Consider the following 22,524-nt stretch of genomic DNA (forward strand, 5'->3'; position numbering starts at 1 on the left):
GCATTACAAACCACATGGGATTTCAGTCTCTCTTTAAAGCTTAACGCCTCTGGGAGCCACTCTCTTTTCCATGTGACATTTTTGCATTCCAGGGGAAGATGACAATGCCAATGCCTGTTTTCTTCCCACTTTGTATCACCTGTGAGGGTTTGCATTACAATTATGTACACAGAGACACAGGAAATGTATGCTTGTAATAGGATAAGAGAAAGACAATAAATATATACAAATGATATTTAACCGCACATGTGTGATTAAAAAATAATTAAAAATGTTAATGTTTCCTGGCATCAAATTACGTTTATCACACTTTTTTTGTTTCCTTTATTGTTTTAACACGTAAAAGCATCACAACAACAATATACAAATTTTTTAATTAAAAACACATTTACACATGCAACATTAGGGTAAAGACAATGAGCAACTTATTGGATAATTCATTTCGGAATGTGTAATTTACTGTGTTGGGAGAATTAAAAATTCAAGTCACAAATCTTACTGTGATGTTCACAAAAGTTCTTTACTGGTTCTCTACCTACCTTTAGGCAGGTTTTTAAACAGTTTCAACCAAAAAAAAAACTAAGTGGAATGCAATCGAACTTTGAGAGACTATACAAACAACCTTAAAACACCTTCTCTCAGTCTTACCAGACTTTTAAAAGTATGCCATGGCAACAAGATAATGTGCCCTGCACTGCAATATGCCACACAAAATCAACACAGCTGAAAATAAAGAAACTGGCTTTTGTTTACTGTTCGTACATAGTGTGTCAATTACAAAACATCACATTAATAACAGAGGTCACAACGTGTCCTCTCAAACTGGTTTAGGTGAAAAGAGGTATTCTTAAGATCGTTCCAGAGAAAGCTGGAATATGATGGCAAAGAACAATCACCTTTATGATTATTGCTCCAGATCTAAAGATTTATGTTGTGTTTTAAAGAGGTTTGTGATCCCTTTGGCCAATAGCCCATCGGTTGACATTATTTTCTCCTGTTTGTAATGATTGTCTACTCAGTTCTTTACAAGAATGGCTGCAACTTGCACAGCCAAGACACTGAGACACATTGATAGACACTGAAAAATATGCATTATGATGCTGCCATAATTACAATATTAATTACACAGGAAATAAAATTACAAAGGTTTTTTTGTTTTGTTTTTTCACCCTCTCTCATGCTCTGTCATCCACAGTCTGGGTTTCATTTTGGGTCACTGTTGCCCTGCAAGTTCCTTTAGTAGAAAGTCTGTGACCACTGCATATGATGTCACTTGGTTCAGAGTCCTAAAAGAACCATCGAAATGCTTCTCCGTTGTTTACCGGTGTTCTCTAGAGAAAACACAAAAGGAAAGTAGATCAGGCCCACATTAGTTAATGCATTAAATATTGTTACATTTCACCCTATTGCTACATTAATCCAAATGTTTACCAGAAAGTCAAAAGTCAAATAAGTCTCTTAGCTTATTAGCTTATTCAATCTGCAACTGACATAAAAGAAGACAATGAATCCTACATCTTGTTAGGTTTTTATCCTGATGTCTCCTGTTTGAGTATTCATATGAACATATCAATTTCTTTCTCAAAACAAGGCATACAGTAACAAATACATTTCAAATTTATTTTTAGATTCCCTCCACAACTGCAAAATTAACCACACTTCCCTTTGTTTATTTAATTAATTTAGTAATTATGTGATTTACAGTATGTCACACATGTTCAAAAATGTTCCCTTTTTCTTTTCTATTTCATGTCCAGAGAGTACTGTTTGGTTCTCTCGTAATCTATGATGTGTCTAATTACCTAACTACATACAAAAATAAACAAACAAACAAACAAATAATTTGAGCCAAAATTTTAGCCAGTGGTCTAGGATAATGGACATATAAGCTTAAAAGCTCAAAGCAATGGAGCATTCAACAGATTTTAATAGACAAAAGAATGTAGCATAAATCAAAATATGTATTTGTATGAGTGTCAAAAGAACCTTTCAAACAGTTTCAAATAGATATTTTAAAAGATGTTCAAGGCCTAAAATGGTTTAAGTTTTATTGGTGGTTGATTTTATGGTTTTTATTCACAAAAAATAAACATCATTAATCAGTACAAGGACATTCATCCCGCAAGCAAGTGGCGAGACACGACCAAATGTAATGACAAAAGGTTAGAGTTGTTTCATTCAACATTTAAAACCTGGTTTCACTTCATCACAATTACTTGCTTTCAGAGTGCATGAGCATGCCATTTTTCCTATTCAGATGTGCATGGACTTCAACATTTAACATACTAACCACTATAAAGGGTGACAAACTGAAAAATAATAGTAATGCTAATAATAATGATAACATCTAAATCAATAATAATGACCACAAATACATTAAAATGACAAGAAACACAAGAACAGTTATAATATAAATAAAATCAGTAAACAGTAAAATAATAAAGTAACATTGTATTCAAACCTGGGTGCATTGCTGGGAAATCGAGAACTGCATCGATCATTGAAGGCATTCCAGAATTATTGAAACTCCACACTTTCCTCAAAACTGCTTACGTTTGCACTCGACATTCATGTTCACACTTTACATTCCAGTTTGCACTCAATGCAAAAAAAAAAAACTGTACTCTGGTTATTCAAGTCTTTGTTGTGCTTAATGAAAAATAACATGTGAACTTGTGACCTCTTACTTTAAGAGTAATAAAGATACTAGCTAGACCAACACAGATCTTATTCTGAAGGAGCTGAGCTCCCTTAACCTCAAAGGTCCAGTCAGAAAATAAGGAGAACTATCTTTCACGATGAGCAGCAAAAAAGTATTTAAATGAATGTTCTGAATCATAGGGGGTAAAGCAAAAAATCATCCAAAATCCTAGCCCAAGGGTGCAGGAGGATGATATCTTCAGTAAGAGCAGGAGAGGAACAGAAAGAGACAGGGACAAAGTAGAGTAATGCTCTTCTCACATATATGTTGTATAACTGCCAACCACACAGAAAGAAAAAAAAAATCCCAGTGTTGAGATTTTTCTGAAAAAGACATACTCAATATTATAGACAAAATTTAGACAAATAATATAGACAAAAACCCATATTCTTTTGAATGAGAAACCACTGAAATAAGCTGTGGCTTATATTCCCCCATTGATCAGTCCCTAGTGGAAATGTGGCTCGCTGTAGACAGTAATGACCCTGATGTGCGTGGCCGGCATGTCTGCGTTTTGTTAAGTCTCGCACTATTGATCTGGTTGAGGCTTCCTGAGTGCTGCTCAAATTCACTTCCAGCCGTCTCTCCTCGCCTCACTGCTGTGACCAGGCACAAAGAGAGCTCAATTAGCACAGCTCAACGACGGCTCTCTCCCGCCTGCGCACTCCATCAAAATCACTCCATCAAACCACCCAGAGAGAGGGAGGGGGAAGAGAACAGGAGATTGGGGGGTAGTGATACAACGGGGACATGCAAGTAACTTTGAGGTTTTATTTCCAATCAAAAGATGTCAGGACAAATACATGGGTATACAGGTACATGTATATCATCATGCATTCAAAGCTTAGCCTTTGTCAAGAATACAGGGATTCTATTTGTTCTAAAGTCAGCTAATATTAGTAGGCCTATTTTGTAAAACTGGTCTGATTGGTCCAGAATCAGATAATATCAGAGCTTATCTTTTTTCCTCTTTTTCCCCCTCAAAAGTCTGATTCTCCATTGGAACTTCAGTTTAAATTTTAATATAGCAATCTGTATTTACTACCTCAGAAAAGACTCTCACACTTGTTACCTGTTAGCACTCAATCACCGGTTGGACTTCTTTAAAACTGCCTTTTACAATTTTTAGGATAAGTTATTATGATTAAACATACCTAACATGTCTTTATGATATATTTTTCTGGCAACAGTTTTCAACAAGGTTTTATTTGTTACATTAGTTAATGTATTAACCATGAGCAATGCATTTGATACTGCATTTGTTAATCTTAGTAAGTGTTAGTTAAAAATACTGCTGTTTACAGTTTCTTCATGTTACTTCTGTGCAAGAACTAATGTTAACAAATACAACTTTTGATTTTAATAATGTATTAGTCAATGTTAAAATTAACATTAACAAAGACTAATAAATTCTCTAGAAGTGCAGTTCATTTCATGTTACCTAATGTAGTTAAAGCTGCACTGTGTAATTTTTTAAGTTGATTCTTAGCAAAAATCACTTCTTTCAATATTATATGTGCTCATTCATGTGTAATTACTTCCACCAACTAATCAGGTATTTTCGTAACGTAAGCGTATAATCTGCCATTCAGAATAATATGAGCGAGTCGCTCGAATGGCGGCAGCCATGTTGCACCTCCATCTTGAAAATACATTAGCCAAAGAGGGACATACCTGTAAATTCAAGCTTCGCCTTACGCGCTTTTATACTCAGTGGCACTGTGACAAATGCGAGGGGGAGATTACTTGCGACTGCCGGCAGATATGAAAGCCTGTTGAAGATGGAGGATCACGTCTATTCTAGAGGACATGTAACAGAGTCGCCAAGGAAGCGAAAGAGAGAATTAAAACGACAACGCGACATGCAAATCAACAAGACCAAAGTCAATATTGGAGTGGCTTTTCCAAGATGGAAAGATGTTAATGAAGAGCAAGGATTTTAAAAGGGACGCTGAAGTTGCCTGCTTTCTTCTCGACAGGTATTTCAGCCTATTTGTGTTAATTCTAAGTTTTATAGTTGCTTGGTTAACTACAGCATGGTTGTGCATAACGACGTCGTTCCTAGAACTTTTCCGCGTCAATGATGAAAAAGTATTGTTTACCTTAGGCCACCGTAGGAGTTAAACACCCTCAGAATGGGAGGGGCTAGAAAGAAATATACAGTTGGTAGTCATATACAATTTCACCGCTAGATGGGAGAAAATAATAGACAGTGTAGCTTTAACAAATTCTATATAAAACCTTATTGTAAAGTGTTACCATTTTTCTTTATAATGTGTGTGTGTGTGTGTGTATACACATGCACAAACTTGTTGGGTTTCCATGTTTTATGAGGACATTTCCATGGACAAATGATTTTTATACTGAACAATCTGTATATTCTATCTCTAAACCTACCCCTAAACCTACCAATTACAGAAAACAAGATGTATTTTTACATTTTCAAAAAATATATACTGTAATTCTGTATGATTTATAAGTTGTTTTCCTCATGGGGACAGAAAATGTCCCCACAAGGACAATGATTTTGGATATTGCCATCTTTTCTTTTTTACCACACCGCGCGCGTGCGCGCACACACACACACACACACACACACACACACACACACACACACACACACACACACACACACACACACACACACACACACACACACACACACACACACACACACACTAAAAAAGTAGCTGTGTTTAGGTTTGGGGATAAAAAGGGAAATCGGATAAAACCTATCTAAAATATATATTTAAAATGCTAAAAATGTATACTGTAATTTTTTTAACAAAAGTGCACTAAAAACTAAAACTATTGCAACTTTTGCTTAAATATTGGGGAAAGATACTCCTGTTTCATGTAGTGGTGCTTGTTACCCTCTTGTTCCATGTAGTTGCAGGGTAAGTGTGACAATTCGTGCTATAAACTAAAGTGGTGCTTGTTATTGTTATTGTACATATTGTTCCCTTATACTTACATGTAAGTACTTTATAGGTACGCTATAATTACCGAAAGTTACACTGTAAAATCACTTTAATTACGCAGTACTCAATGGGCTGGAATCTAAAGCCTTACCAGGATTTGTAAACATACTGCTTACGTTTTAGATGTTGCCAATAAATCCATATTCTACATTTCAGCATCTACCCATATGTACAAAAAGTTTTCATATCTGTTTCATAGATACATCGTATATCGTACACCTACATATGAACAATGAGACCTGGCTGTCATATCAATTATTATTTATAATAACATAACATAAAATAATGATCAATTATTTGTATCTGACAAAATGTCAAAATCAGTGCACCTCTATTCTTACCTAAAGCCTTCAATAATCAGCATGGATGTATTTATGTGATTGAGATGTTCTGAATAAAGAATACAGTCCTATGTCCTCCTCACAAAAGGAAGACACATCAGAGCCAAAATCAGGCAGGCTGAATGAAAGAGAGTTCTGGATGCAGTGGGGGTCCTAACAGCCATTGACACTGATTGGGGATGGCAGGTGCAGTTAATGACATGGGCCGTGTATGTCCTGCTCTGATTGAGGTGAGAAGTAGAAGGAAAGAGAGGAGAGATGAGTGCTGACTCATAATCAAACCTTAATCAAATGGCAAAAAAACACACACAGACATATATGCACTGAAACACATGCAAATTTTTCACGTAAAAATACGCACACCGATTTTTTCTCTGTCTCACGAATCAAACAGACATACACGCATCCTATCCAATCCCATCCCTTCTCCCCCACCCCCAGCAGCCCTGATATGATGATTCGTGGAGGCCACAGATAAACCACTCAAGACCATGAGGATGATAATGGCAGATGCTGCGGAGACTCAAATTCAATCAGCAGTGGGCTGTCAACGTGGATGAGTTTAAGAGTGAAACACGCTCGCTGACGTACATTAAAGACACATCAGCTGAAGTAAGACAAAAACAGCCCTGGATTAGAGAGATGGTTTGCCCAATCATGACACACTGACATAATCATTAAAGAATCCTGGAGGGAAAAAAATCACATTTTCCACAAAAAATACTAAGCAGCACAACTGTGTTTAACATTAATAATAAGAAGGATGCTTAAAATTCAGCTTTGCCATCAGAGGAATAAATTACATTTTAAAATATATTACAACAGAAACCAGTTAATTTAATAATATTTCACAGTATTACTGTTTTTACTGTATTTTATATATATATTATTATTATTATTATTTTTTTTTTTTTTTAAATATGTCGGAATGTCCTCTACATTGCTAGAAAGTTGGGTTAAAAAAAAAAGAGGGTAAAGTTTAAGAAATAGAAGGCTGACGGGGAAACAATGGGGGTTGGGGGTTCACTGACAGTGGCTGAGACCCTTGTCTCTTCACGAGATGAATACCAGTCCAGGCAGTGTGCTGATGTGCTCCAGAACGCTCATTATAACGCACAGCCCATACGTTGCCCTGACATATCCATTATTTATTAACGTATGGACTAGGGAACCAGGCCACCATTCATGACTGCAATCCTTTGGAGGCAATTCTGACAGGTTCTTTCAGAAATAAATAAATAATCCTTCACTTCTTCCTTCCTTCATGGCTTATGCGCCCAACACAAGAATAGCTCATATGCTCAGACTGTTTCTGCCGTGAAACCTGTAAACATATTTCACATGCATTCACTGCTCAACATATAAAACCTAGAATTGTGATAGACCGTTATATTGTCCAGGCCGATTAATCCAACTCATATTTTGAATAAATATCATGCATAATAAATGTTGTTTATTTCAGCAAATGTGTGTACATCTCACATGCAATTATTAAACAAAGCATGGTAAGTATTTTACCCTTCAGTATTTTTATGGTAACGATATTTACGATGCTACAGTTATTTATACTGTACATTTTAGAAAATAGTTTAAATCATATATTATTAATTCTCAAATGGTGGGTTGCGACCCAAAAATATATTGCAGGTGTGTTCTGACACCAGGATTACAAAAAATGTCATAAAAACAACCTTTAACATTAGTTTTCAAAACTGTGCAACTCACCGAGTGATTAGTGATGTTAGTTGATGTTCCAGAAACAAAAAGTGTTGCGAAATACAGTTTCTGTCGTGTTTTATTCGTCATTTTGTAAAATCCCATTGAATTCTGTTGAAGGACTGAGTGCTCGTTAATATAAATGCGCTACCGGAAACGGAAAGGGGGCTGTTTACATTTGGTCGATGTAGTCTTTTTGCTCGCTTCCGTTTCTCATAAGGCTAGCGAGCAGAGCAACTGTGCTCCGGGAGAGTAAGCGAAATAAACAAACAAAACCTTCATTAATTGTAACTTGTAAAATGGATTATGAAAAGTGGATTATGGAGGACCCAACATCGGTTATCGCCATCAAGTGGTCGGGAGTGTGCTAACGCTTCAGATTCAAATATTGAGCGGAAGTTACACAGTTGTGAAGTGTCTGAAAAAATAGTTCCACTATAGCAAAATAAACGGATTGGAATAATATATTGCGACGATATATTGTTTATAATCATCAACGAACACCACTAACCACTCGGTGAGTTTAACAGTTTTGTAAACGAACATTATTGGCTGTTTTAATGACATTTTCGGACATGCCCATTGACTCCAATGTTAAATGGGTCCATGGCCAATTCTATTATAGTCAAAAACTCGAGAGAGGATCCATTGTCAAAAAAATGTTGTCCACCACTCTTGTTCATCCAAAACAAACTACAATATAGACTCAAGGTGTTAAATACCGGAATTATCCTTTAAGCCCTTTGCATTTCGTTTTGCCATTTAAAAAAATATTCAAAATATTGAGTTACTAAAACTTAAAAAAAATGTTTTATTATAAATCTGTGAAATTAAATATCTCACAAAATATTCAGTTGATTATTTTAAATTTTATGTCTGAAATCCAAAAGAATAGATCACTTATAATAACCAATGAATAAAAAGCCTTCACATTATGTAATGCATGAGTTTAAAACAAAAGGTTTATTAATTAAATTATTATTAATTAAAACTAATATTATAAATTGGTGTTTTCAACTGTAATTCCAATTGGATGAGCTGCATTTGAAGCCAGTCAAATAGTCAATATATGCACACAAAATACGAAACACGTGAACACAATTTGAATACTATTATTAGTGCAGCAATGGGTTGTTAAATGTTAAATGCTCTGTATTTCCATACTAATCCATGTATAAATAACGTAAAGCAGTCCTGCTCACTGATATGCAGATCTGCATTACTATCTATTTTGGGATAGAAAGTAGCAAAATCTCCAGTATGATCGTATATACAGTACTATGCAAAGGTAATGTATATGTCATACAGTATATATCATACTGCCCAGCCTATCATTAAACTGTATTATATATTAATAATGTATTTTATTTTTCAAACTGTATTTTTATCAGTATTAAGCTGTCCATCAGCCACCCTGCTCTCTAAATATCACTATTCAATCACACTCTAATGTTGCGTTGTTGTCTTACTGTTAGTCAAAACAGCAGAAATGATTAAAAAATCTCGTTGTAATGACTAAAGCTATCTGTCTCCAAATAAAAAACTTCAAGCAAGTAACCCTGATTCTTTATTGCTGGCAAAAAAGAACAGAGGATGACATAATCACAGAAAGAGAGGAAAAATTCAACAGATTCAAGCAGTTCAGGGCTGCTCTCCAGACAGAGAAAAATAAAGTTTCTCTGGTGCAGTCAGCCCAAACTGATGTGTTATATATTGCCTGTCACTCTATTCTACGGGAATATTGGGGCGTTGCCTAGCTCAAACCTGGAAGGTACAGCAATCCATCACCAACATTCACAGGAGGAGATCTCATCTCAGTCTTGGTAGCCAATATCCCAGCCGCTTGAGTGCCACATAATAGGGACCAGGTTCAAGGCTGTTTCAAACACCGCTCATCTATGCCTTCCACATTCTGCAGTTGATTGCTTTAGTCTTACATTGCAACGCCTTCATACAAACAGAATGAATGATTAAAAATAAAGGCAATCATATTCGAAAATTGCTTGTACTAAAATAACTTCTTCTTTTTTTTATCTCATCCCTGCTGAAAAATCCAACATTGCTGGTCATCAGCATAAGGTATGTTTTGCATGCTGGGACCAGCATGGGATGCTGGTTGCTGGTTTGCTGGATCCCAGCATGGGATGCTGTTTTCTGGGTTGTGGGTCCCCAGCATGGGATGCTGCTTGTGGACCATCATAAGGTATGTTTTGCATGCAGGGACCAGCTTTGGATGCTGGTGGACAAGCATATGTTGTCTTTTGGGTGCTGATATGATCCCAACAAGACCACAACAAAACTTGCTTATGTGTTAAATATCACTTTTCTTAGTGTGAAAAAACTGTTTATGATTATGCTTTTAAGCATTTTTCTTGGTTTTCATATGTTTTGCAATTACACAAACTCTTTTAAACTGATCTTAACTGATTTGTGCAGATCTTTTGAAACAGGAGACAATTCATTTGATGCTTTAAAATGTTTTTTTTTCTAGTTTACCAGTGACATTGATTAAAAATGTAATCATAACTAAACAATAAAAAAAAATGATATACTTTCAGCAGAGGAAGCAATAAAAAATACAAAGTTATTATCATGTAATTCAATAAATCATATTAACCTTATATTATTTTCCATTTCCATCATTAATGTGTTGAGTATATAAATATGCAAGCGAAAACAATGCTTGTCCCCAAATCACTGCTTGCCAGACAGCTTTCCTACGCACACTCAACCCTGCAAGACCATTCTGGTGAACCAGTTTCACATGCTCCGTTTTGCATGAGAACAGCATGAATATGCTAGACCAGTACTAAACCAGCATAAATCAGCCAGGACCAGCACTATTTAAGCACCAACAAGTGGTGCAGTTTCCTATACAACGACGGAACTTGCTGCTAAACTACCATAGTCACGACCGTTTCCCGAAACCATATTGTCGCAAATTTGTCGTTCAACCACGTTGGTTGATGTTACGCACGTGATGGAGTAATAACTTTAATTTTAATGAATCAGTTTGAGATCGAATTAATGCTAGGCCTATAGTTTTATGATGTCATCTGAGGACTAATTCTCATATTTATCAGTTATTTTGCTTTATTTCCAGATTCAATCATAGGCTCGTTCTTATAGCACGCACATTGAATCTATTGACAAACTAAAAGACATAAACAACATTTGTATATTCTAAATAAAATAGATTGTAGCTACTGAATGTCAGCTTGCTTATTTTGCTCAAGATAAGGATTTATTAAGTCCACGTGTTATACAAACAAAAAAATTATGCTTCTAACCACAGGTTGAGATCTGTTGATCCAACCACACAACTCACACAACTTTGCGATGCTGTTTGCGAATGTTCGTTGAAACTATGGTTTCGGGAATCTTCTGTTTACAGAGCTTGTCACAGAGACAGCACACCATATGTCAGTGATAACTGTCAAGTGGTAGGGATATTCTGTGTTGAATTCCAAATGTAAATTCCTTACAGCACCTTTAACTTGAAGCAATGTCTTATTTACTTATAATACATAATGGTTGATAGCTTTTGATAGCTTTAGGAGTTTGCCACAGTTATCAGACCACAGAGCAATGAAAGAAAAGTGGAATTACTTATTTACTGCAAGAAAACATGTATTCAGACGAGGACAGAGAAAGAAATGTTGAAGAGAGCAGTTAGGAAATGCAATATCCATGTCGTCTTCTGAGTACATATTTAACCTTGTAAAATGAATAAAAGACCTAGAAAACCATAAAGTACATCTGGAGGTTATGGACCATAATTATTTCCCCTCACACAAAAATATACAAAGATAGAAATCAAGGAGAACTGTTACAATCAAGCTGGAGAATTCATTAAGTGTGTTTACCAGTTTAATTTTACACAGACTGGGTAGGTATGACCAATGTAATTAGCACAAAGCGAATAAATAATAACAAAAACTATTTCGTTTTAATGTATTTATTTGTTGATCTCCAATGAATGTACACTGCACATGTGCCTAAAGGGACACAATCAAATTGTTTAATGCGTCCATTGCGAAAAACAAAAGTGTTGGTCAAGTGTTAAGTGCTTGCTATCATGCGCACAATATCATGTTTGGTTTGCGTCATCTCGTTAAGCATTACGATCCTTCTCATCCTCTCTATTAAAAGTGCCAATAAGATAAAATAAAATTGAATTAATATTTAAAAAAAAATTATATTCCAAAATTTCAGTTTTCTGATGAATACATCTCTATTATAATTTTAAGTTCCACAGCATGCAGTGTCTCTATACGCTGTCTTCCCTGAAGAAGGCCATCCTCCATGTAAGCTTTCTGTAAGGCCACTTCTAAAATATTATCATTTCTTACAGACCACAACCCCATAAACAGAGATAATACAGGAATAGGCAAGCGAGAAACTGGGAAATGGGGTTGACGTCACTGTAAACTGTTGATCTACATCAAGAAAATGAAGATTTTTAGAAGGAGAAGTGACACAAGTAGAGAAGGTTCAAGAGAGGATGGTGAAAGAGTGAGAGGAAGACAGTGGCAGCAGGGTTCTTTCTAAGGGCTCTCAGGGGACATTTTGTGGAAAGCTTCCCTCCCTGTGGCGGCCCGCAGGCCTTTAAAGAATGGCAGCGGGACGTCAGTCACTGGCATCGGCACAGGAGAGTGAGTGAGTGCAGCATAGCGATGAGCCATGTGGGTGTATCAGTACGAGGGCTAAGCGATCTGAACAGATTGCCGGTTCTCTGAAATGTTAAATCAAAATGCAAAACAGGAGTTGACTGGTCTTCCTCTCTTAACAGATTCACCAGCATATGTGTGGACAGCTTCTTGTGGATCACTAATATTTAAGGTAATTAAGCTGAACCTCCAACTGCCTGAGAAGCCCTCAGTCTGTCTGTTTGCAATGTTATTTTAGCCATCTTCAGGACAGAAGAATAGGTCTGTGCTATGTTGTACTTGGTATAATAATTCTCTGAAAGTCAAGCCAATTTTGTATTTAAGTTCTTCTCTAACTTAACCATAATTTAGATTATAAATTTGATATAGATAATCTAATTCAGCAGACATATCTATGTGTTTTGAAATGCACACTGTCTGTAAAACCAAATGTACACTGTGATTATCTTCTGTTTTCGATTGGTGTTTGTCAGACTGTACAAAGTGACCTTGGGTAAAAGCCAAGTTTAAACATAAACATGTGAAAATCCTTTTTTGAGATCATTTTAAGGTTTATAAAAAAGTTATACAGTACATGTTGGGAATGACATGAGGGTGTGAAAATTATTTTTTCAAGAATTTCCATATTTGAGTGATCTAAACCTTTTGTACTGTACTTGTCAAATTACAGCCTTAAATACATCTTGACCAAACATACTCATCTAGGAGGAATAATGTAATAAAAGAAAATATATTTCCTAATATATGAATAATCAATATATTAAATTATTTAACTGTATATTAGAAAATATATGGAATAATATATTGTCTAAATATGTTACAATATATTGAATAAGGAATTTACACTTTCATATATTGAAAAATATGTGACAATATATTTATTTATATAGCATAATGTATGTAATTTCATATTCAGTAATACACTTCATAACAAATAGATATATAGCTAGCTAACAATAGTAGTATTTAGCAAAGAGACTATCACTGTGCTGAAGAGGGCACATCCATTACTTTTTATATAAAGCAATTGTAGTCTTCATGGCGTTCAACCAATGGTCAACCTAACCACAGGCTCTACTCTTCAGCACAATAGTAAACACCAAAAAAGGAATATACCAGAAAGCCTTTTAAATTCCAAAATAATACAACTCAAAAACACTAACAGATCTCCCCTATATTAATATTGAGTAATATGTGTAAAATTACACTTTTTTTTTACATTTACTCTCCTTTAACAGTCAAAAGCATGCTGGGAACTAGAAATCTGTTGTAACCACTGATTGCAACTCATTCCGTGAATGTGTATACAGTATGTGTGTACAATACATTCACATTTATATGGGAACAAATATGTGCAATATAATGTACAATTTATGTACACAACAAAGGATAAAACTTTATGAATATTACATGTAATGCTGCATGTCATTCCGTGAATGTATATTTACAGAATGTGTTCAATACATTCACATTTATATGGGAACAAATATATGCAATATATGTGCAATATATGTGCAATATATGTACACAACAAAGGATAAAACTTTATGAATATGACATGTAATGCTATTTTTGTCTTCATTTCTAAATATTTTATTTATATATCAATATATAGCCATACATGGTCAATACATATCGCCTGTCTGCCTCGCTGTGACTGCTGCTGCTGTGAGTTTGTTTGCTGCGTCTAAGCCTCGTATTAGCTTCGTATTTCTTTCTGTTTTGAACCATCATTTATTATAAATTCTAGTTGTTTATACTACTAAATACATCTTACTCAACATCTCAGATTAACCTGACATTGCTAGCTTCCGTTATTGTCAGCACAATACGCTAACTCGCTAGCCTTTTAACGCACCACCCGTGCGCTCAGTTATTTATTTTTCTCTCGCGCGCCCGCGCCTTTGAGTTCATAAAAGCCCAGGTGAGTAAGAATCAGTCAACAAACACGGTGAGTAATGTCTTCTCCTGTTATTGTCACCTGCACTTCATGTCACATGTTTACCATAGCCTTCTCTGTCGGCAATATAGGATTTATATGTGATAAATGCAAGGAGACAGTCAGGCTGACGGAGAAGATTTCAGAACTAGAGACACGCATCCAAACTTTAATCGAGAATAGTAAGAAGAGTGCTAGAGCTTTAGATACTATTTTGGATGCGCCTAGCCTAGTGAACTCTTTACATGAGTCGGTTCCGGCTGAAGTAGAGCCCGTGCAGCAGGGCAGATGGGTGACAGTGAGAGATCGCTGTAGTCGCGGATCAAAAAACCCCTTTTCCGTTCCGATAACAAATCGATTTGCCCCGCTCAGTGAAACACCCACTGAGAATTATTCTGATTGTGCCCTAGTTATTGGCGATTCTATTACACGGAACGTGAAAATAAAGACACCAGCCACCATAGTCACATGTTTGCCGGGAGCCAGAGCGCCTGACATCAAAGCAAATTTGAAAGTGCTGGCTAATGCTAAACGTAAATTCTCTAAGATTATTATTCACGTCGGCACTAATGATGTTCGACTTCGCCAGTCGGAGATCACCAAAATTAATATTAAAGAGGTGTGTGAACTCGCAAGTACGATGTCAAGCACTGTAATTTGCTCTGGCCCCCTTCCTGTTCGCCGGAGTGATGAGATAGTTAGTAGATTGTGTTCACTCAATGGCTGGCTGTCTGGGTGGTGTCCGCAGAATAATATAGAATTCATAGACAATTGGAAAAGTTTTTGGGGCAAACCTGACCTGTTGAAAAGAGATGGTATTCATCCCTCCTGGGATGGTGCTGCTCTTCTCTCTAGTAATTTGGCTCATAGTCTTAGAGCTAAAACATGACAATCTGGGCCTCAGGTCAGGAAGCAGACAGACTGGCTTACCCGACCGTCTGCTAGCGGCCTCACGTCACCAAGGTCAGATAAATCCCATCACATAGAGCCTCTTTCACCGAGATATCATCATATAGAGACTGTGTCTGTTCCCCGAACTTGGAAATCCAAAATACGTTCAAACCCATCTAAGGTTAAAAATTTAATTGATGTTCAACAAATAAAAAACAGATATAATACAAATGAGCAAATGATAAAGCTTGGGTTGCTGAATATTCGATCTCTTACTTCAAAAGCGCTAATAGTTAATGATATGATTACAGATTATAACCTAGATGTGCTGTGTTTAACAGAAACCTGGCTAAAACCAAACGATTACATTGCTTTAAATGAGTCAACCCCACAAGATTACGGTTATAAACATGAACCTCGTCTGAAACGCAAAGGAGGAGGTGTTGCTGTAATTTATAGTAATATTTTCAAAACCACTAAGAAATCTAGTTGTAAATATAATTCTTTTGAAGTGTTGGTGCTTAATGTAAAAATATCTAGTGTAAACGATAAATCACGTTTGAAAATTCTGCTGGCTACTGTATACAGGCCACCAGGGCACCATACAGACTTTATCAAAGAATTTGCGGACTTTCTATCAGAATTAGTATTGGCTGCAGATAAAGTACTAATTGTTGGTGACTTTAATATACACATAGATAATGAAAAAGATGCATTGGGATTGGCATTTAAAGACATCATAAACTCAATTGGAGTTAGACAACACGTGTCAGGACCGACTCATTGTCGTAATCATACTTTAGATCTAATACTATCACATGGAATAGATATTGATGCCGTTGAAATACTGCAACAGAGCGATGACATCTCAGATCACTATCTAGTCTCGTGTAAATTACATTTAGCCAAGGCTGCAAAGCCGACTCCGTGTTATAAATATGTTAGACCGATCACTTCTGCCACTAAAGATTGCTTTATCAATAATCTTCCTAATCAGTTTCATCATCTCAGCATCCCGGATAGCTTAGAAGAACTTGATATTGCAACAGAAACTTTTAACTCTCTCTTTTCCAGCACTTTAGACACAGTTGCTCCGCTGCGCTTAAAGAAGATTAAAGAACATAGTCCAACGCCGTGGCACAACGAGCACACTCAGGCCCTTAAGAGAGCAGCCAGAAAAATGGAGCGCAACTGGAAGAAAACAAAACTAGAGGTGTTTAGGATTTCATGGAAGGAGAGCTCGATTGCTTACAGAGAGGCTTTAAAAGCTGCTAGATCTGCTTATTTTTCAACCCTATTAGAAGATAATAAACATAATCCTAGGTATTTATTTGAAACAGTGGCTAAACTAACGAAAAAGAAAGCTTCAAGCCCAGAAGTTTCCATGCAACACAGCAGTAATGACTTTATGAACTTCTTCACTTATAAGATCGATAATATCAGGGACAAAATTATAACTATGCAACCGTCTAATACAGTATCGCATCAGGAAGTGCATTGTAGTCTCCCTGAGGGAAAATTTGATTCATTCATTGCTATAGGAGAGGAAGAATTTTGCAAACTCGTCAAATCATCTAAATCGACAACGTGCATGTTAGACCCTATACCGACTAAGCTGCTGAAAGAGATGCTTCCAGATGTCATAGATCCTCTTCTTAATATCATTAATTCATCTTTGTCTCTAGGATACGTACCAAAAACCTTTAAGCTAGCTATGATTAAACCGCTTGTTAAAAAACAGCAACTTGATCCTACAAAGCTAGTCAATTACAGGCCGATCTCTAATCTGCCATTTCTGTCAAAAATATTAGAAAAAGCAGTATCCTCACAACTGTGTTCCTTTCTTGAAAGAAATGATATCTGCGAGGATTTTCAGTCCGGATTTAGACCGTACCATAGTACCGAGACAGCTCTCGTTAGAGTCACAAATGATTTGCTCTTATCATCCGATCGTGGTTGTATCTCTCTATTAGTATTACTGGATCTTAGTGCTGCATTTGACACCATTGACCACAACATCCTTTTAAATAGACTCGAACATTATGTTGGCATTAGTGGAATTGCACTAGCATGGTTTAAATCATACTTATCTGACCGTTATCAGTTTGTAGCAATAAATGAAGAGATGTCTTATCAATCACAAGTTCAGTATGGCGTACCACAAGGCTCAGTACTAGGACCGCTGCTGTTCACTCTGTATATGCTACCATTAGGAGATATCATTAGGAAACATGGAATTAGCTTTCACTGTTATGCCGACGATACTCAGCTGTATATTTCTTCAAAACCTAACGAAACCTACGAATTCACAAAATTAACGGAATGCATAGCCGATATAAAAAATTGGATGACTAGTAATTTCCTACTACTAAATTCAGAAAAAACAGAGATTCTAATTATTGGACAAAAAACTTCCACACGTAATAACCTAGAGTACTGTCTAACACTTGATGGCTGCTCTGTTAAGTCTTCGTCGTCGGTTAGGAACCTGGGTGTGCTCTTTGATACCAATCTTTCATTTGAAAGTCATGTGTCTAGTATCTGTAAAACCGCTTTCTTCCATCTTAAAAATATATCTAAATTACGTCATATGCTCTCAATGAATAATGCAGAACAATTAGTTCATGCGTTTATGACCTCAAGGCTAGATTATTGTAATGCTCTACTCGGTGGTTGCCCTGCACGCTTAATAAACAAACTACAGCTAGTTCAAAACGCAGCAGCTCGAGTTCTTACTAGAACCAGGAAGTATGACCATATTAGCCCTGTTCTGTCAACACTGCATTGGCTGCCTATTAAACATCGGATAAATTTTAAAATATTGCTGATCACTTACAAAGCACTAAATGGTTTAGCTCCGCAGTACTTGAGCGAGCTCTTAACGCATTATAGTCCTTCACGTCTACTGCGATCTCAAAATTCCGGTCAGTTAATAATACCTAGAATATCAAAATCGACTGCTGGCGGTAGATCCTTTTCCTATTTAGCACCAAAACTTTGGAACAGTCTTCCTACCATTGTCCGGGAAGCAGACACACTCTGTCAGTTCAAATCTAGACTAAAAACACATCTCTTCGGCCTAGCATACACATAACACATTATAGACTTATATAATTAGGCTGCATAGTTTAGAACAGCCGGGACCGGGAACACTTCCCGTAATCCTGATGTACTTGGTACATCATAAGAAGGACGGCGTCTACGCTAATATTAGTCTCTCTGTCTATCCCGAGGTTTACCGCTGTCCACTGGAACCAGGCCGTATCCAGATCTGATGAAGGACCAGCGCCAGGACACGACGACGACGCCGCTGACCTGAAGTGTCAACCAGTCTCTCCTCCTCTCCACTCTGACTTCAAACAACCGGAACTGGACAAATACTCTGATTCATTCTGAACTTCATACACTGTTCACTCATTGGCCAGAGGAGAACTGGCCCCCGACTGAGCCTGGGTTCTCCCAAGGTTTTTTTCTCCCTTCTGTCACCTGATGGAGTTTTGGTTCCTTGCCGCTGTTGCCTTACCTTCTGGCTTGCTTAGTTGGGGACATTCAATATTCAACAATATTATAGATCTGCCTTAAAGGTGGATGATGATGAAATTATTTTTTGTATTATTTTCATGTTATCACTGTGAAGCTGCTTTGATACAATCTGTATTGTAAAAAGCGCTATATAAATAAAGATGACTTGACTTGACTTGACATATATATACATATACATATATTGCAGTATATAGAAAAATAAGCAGTAGTGTCCTATATATGGAAATGTATTATGTAATATATTGCATTATATTTTGCAGTATATTCTCATATATTTTTGTTACGCAAGGGAAGCGCAGACACTGTATTATACTGTACATGTTGGTCATTTTTGGACATACCTCTTCCAGCCATACCAAAGAAGTTTAGATCAAAGTTGTAAATAATGTTATCCATTAAAATAATGTTATATGCACACATCCATAACTTTAGGCAGGTGCACTATCAGATAAAGCACTTGGGAGCAGCAGTGGCAGTGTGCCGATTTTTGCTTATTCTTAAGTGAAGCACTGTATTACTGTTGCAATTTTGCAATATTAGTTTTCACATTTGAGAATATGTCAATGTTGTTGTTGTCTTTTATTTTTGTTTTTTTACTTCAAAATGATGTATGATTTTTGGGAATCTGACAAAAAAAATAATGAGCTAAACCTGAAGTCGATAGAGTTAGCAAAGTCAATTTTGAGAAAAGTTTTCTGATAGCCTGGTTAACACCAGACCCTTCGCAGTTGTAACTGAGAGTGGGTCTGGGGAAGGTTCACACTCATTCACAGCCCATTTCCAAAGGGGCGTCACCAACGGACATTGCTCAAATGCCTCTGGGCACAATTGGATAGACCTAAAACCAATCTGGGGTGCGTTTCCCAAAGCCAACTATGGTCGCAAGTTTTGTCGTTACCAATAGAGTTCAATGGAACTTGCGACCATAGTTGGCTAACGATGCTTTTTGGAAACGCACCCCAGAGCGATCGTCATCGTGTAATGCCCGCCTCAACGTTTGTGATTGGTGCCTCGATTTGGAAAAATTGGAAATGGGCTTGAATGGGGTCTTGGCCAGACGGACTTGCAGAGCAAATCTCAAATTTGCCAGAAGTTCGTCAGGGTTTTCCCAGGCTAGTTTTCTGAAGGTTCCAAAACAAAATCTCCTAGCAACCATACCTTAAAATCCTTGTTAATAACACCAAATTTGGCACACACCAAGTCAAAACCCATATATATAGGGAAAATATACAGTACTGTATGTTCAACTTTATTCAAATTAATTATATAAGGAATATTTAACATTGTAATCTAAATGATTTTTCTGTTAGTGCGACACTTGTTAAGGGCTACCCTTTCAGCAATCCACGTAGCAAAATTATGCAACAAAATATCAATAATAACAATAAATAACAAATTGTCCATCTCAAGTTAACAAGTTTGTAAAAAAAGACTAAATTCTGTAAAATAATTTTCATGATTTTTCCCGCATGGATGTGTGGCCAGATTAATATAGTGATCAACACAGCTAGCAACGTTAATTTTAATACAGTGATGACAGTTTCATATTGTGCCCATGCCCGACCATTGTACAAGATTTGCAAAATGAATTTCCACAATCATCTTGTTTTGGTGGTGGCACATTATCACTGAAGTAGTCATTAATAAGTTGAGCAAAATGTGCTATGTCAATTGCTCTGATAAGATTCGCAAACCACAGTCCATTTAAAGCATTAGCCACTGACTGAGCACTCTTATTGTCATCCAAATACATTACAAAACAGGCATATATAGACAAAATATTTAATTAAAAGCTTGAAAATGTTACATTTCTGCCGTGTTTACTTTTCGTGTTTCGCACTTCCATGATCCCACAATGTGGAACAAGCTGTTAACATCAGCATGGATTTGAAAATCACAATTCATTGGTTCAGACTGATGCTATTGAGAATTCGCTATGAATATTCACAAAGTTGGAATGTTGCGCTTTACAATACCAAACTTGTGCTGAGGGGAAGCACCAGTAGCAGAGAAAACTGTAATTGTCCATGGATTATAAAGATTTAGGAAGGTACAACTCTCAAAAAAGTTACAAATAAAGATAACTTTAGATTTTGAATTACTATTTGGAACATTGGGATTGCTAATATAGAGCTTAATGAACTCATTTTTGTTAAAATCTTAAATTCGACCGACATTTACATATTTCACTTGTTTTGCCTGTAGCTCGTAATTAGTCTGTGCACATTCTGACTCATTTTCCCAGCACAGGTCACATATTGTGGTGGCTTCCTTTCATTTGTAGCCACTTATGTGGGAAAGTATATTTGACACTACAAACCTGTTTGAGCAAGACTTGTATTTATTGTAACAAAGTTAATAGAAAGGTAGTTGCAATGCAGGTCAAAAAAGGTATTGGGTTACGACTGTAACCCTTGTTCCCTGAGAAGGCGAAAACAACACATTGGAAAACGCCTACAGCGTGATAGGGTCTGAAGCACGTATGGAACTAATCCAATCTCGATTGGTGTTGCGTCATGACATCATGTGACGTTGTAGCGGAAGCTATAAAGGGACCCCGGCTCATAACAGCATCAGTTTATGATAGACACTAATAGGTTCTGATAGGTCCTGATAGGATCTCAGGCACTCAGGAGGTGTGGCAAAAGGAAAGGAACGTCTCGTTCCCTTCTCACGCTGCGTCGAGGAACGAAATACGTGTGTGGAGGGCAGATCCAGGCTATAATATATTATAAAAGTGTGTGGGGAGGCACAGCCAGCAGCATTTCAGACCTCTTGAAGGGAAACCCCTGATAGCAGGGCTTTAGAAGATGCCACTCTGCGTAGGAAAATCATACGTCTCATGTGCTGAAGAAATAGCCTCCACAATCCACCTGCTAATGGTATGTTTAGAGGCAGGGGAACCCTTCTTATGTGACCTAAAATACACAAGCAGCTGGTCCAACTTCCTCCAGCCCGAGGACCTATGTGCATAGGCCTCCAAGGCTCGGACAGGGCATAGTAAATGTATATTCTCTTGATCAGCCGACACATGTGGTGGAGGATGAAAAGCCTGCAAAATCACAGTCCATGACACATTAGACATGTAGCCCGGCCTAGGGTGGAGAATGGCCTTTACTCTACCAGGAGTGAACTCGAGGCAAGAGGGAGCAACAGATAGCGCCTGCAAGTCCCCAAATCTTTTGAGGGATGTGATAGCTAGCAGGAAGGCCACTTTTAAAGAGAGACACTTCTCCAACACCTCGTCAATGGATTCGAAGGGTGCCAGGGATAACCCTTCGAGAACCACTACCAGGTCCCAAACAGGAACCCTGGCTTGGATAACCCTGGTTTTATAAAACCAACAAGATATCCAGTTTCTCAAACCCTTGCTCATTCGTTTTAATGTGACCACACACACACGCGCAAAAGATATTGACATATGCACCGAACTTCATCAATCCTCTGCTGTCGTCGAGTTTGGAAGACATGCTGTGAGCTAACATTGGATTTACATCAGAAGAAGAAGAACGCGATTTGAAGACAAGAAAGATTTTAAGGTAAGAAGTAATTCTGAATTATATTAGTTGGTGTTATTGTTGCATAAACTTCACATTGCAGTCAAAACTTTTTTTGTCCTTTTCACAAACCACGCATAAATGTTATCTCAAAACTAAAAAATTTTACATACATGCTGCTGACATATTATTGTAGCAGAGTTTGTAACGAATACAGTGTAATTAGACTTTAGCCATGAAAATGT

At 36.9% G+C, this 22,524-nt stretch overlaps 1 protein-coding gene across 1 annotated transcript in view; it reads right to left on the reverse strand.

Moving 5' to 3' along the window:
- Positions 1-449: 449 nt before the first annotated feature.
- The window catches only part of cxxc4 (CXXC finger 4), a 35,064-nt gene continuing 12,989 nt past the window's right edge, over positions 450-22,524 (reverse strand). Inside the window, exon 3 of the mRNA XM_079616104.1 lies at positions 450-1,331. Within this exon, the coding sequence (XP_079472230.1) occupies positions 1,287-1,331 (45 nt within the window). The 3' untranslated portion in view covers positions 450-1,286. The remainder of the gene's footprint in view (positions 1,332-22,524) is intronic.

This window comes from Phoxinus phoxinus, assembly GCF_949152265.1.
Source record: "Phoxinus phoxinus genome assembly, chromosome: 6".
Taxonomy (NCBI): Eukaryota; Metazoa; Chordata; class Actinopteri; order Cypriniformes; family Leuciscidae; genus Phoxinus; species Phoxinus phoxinus.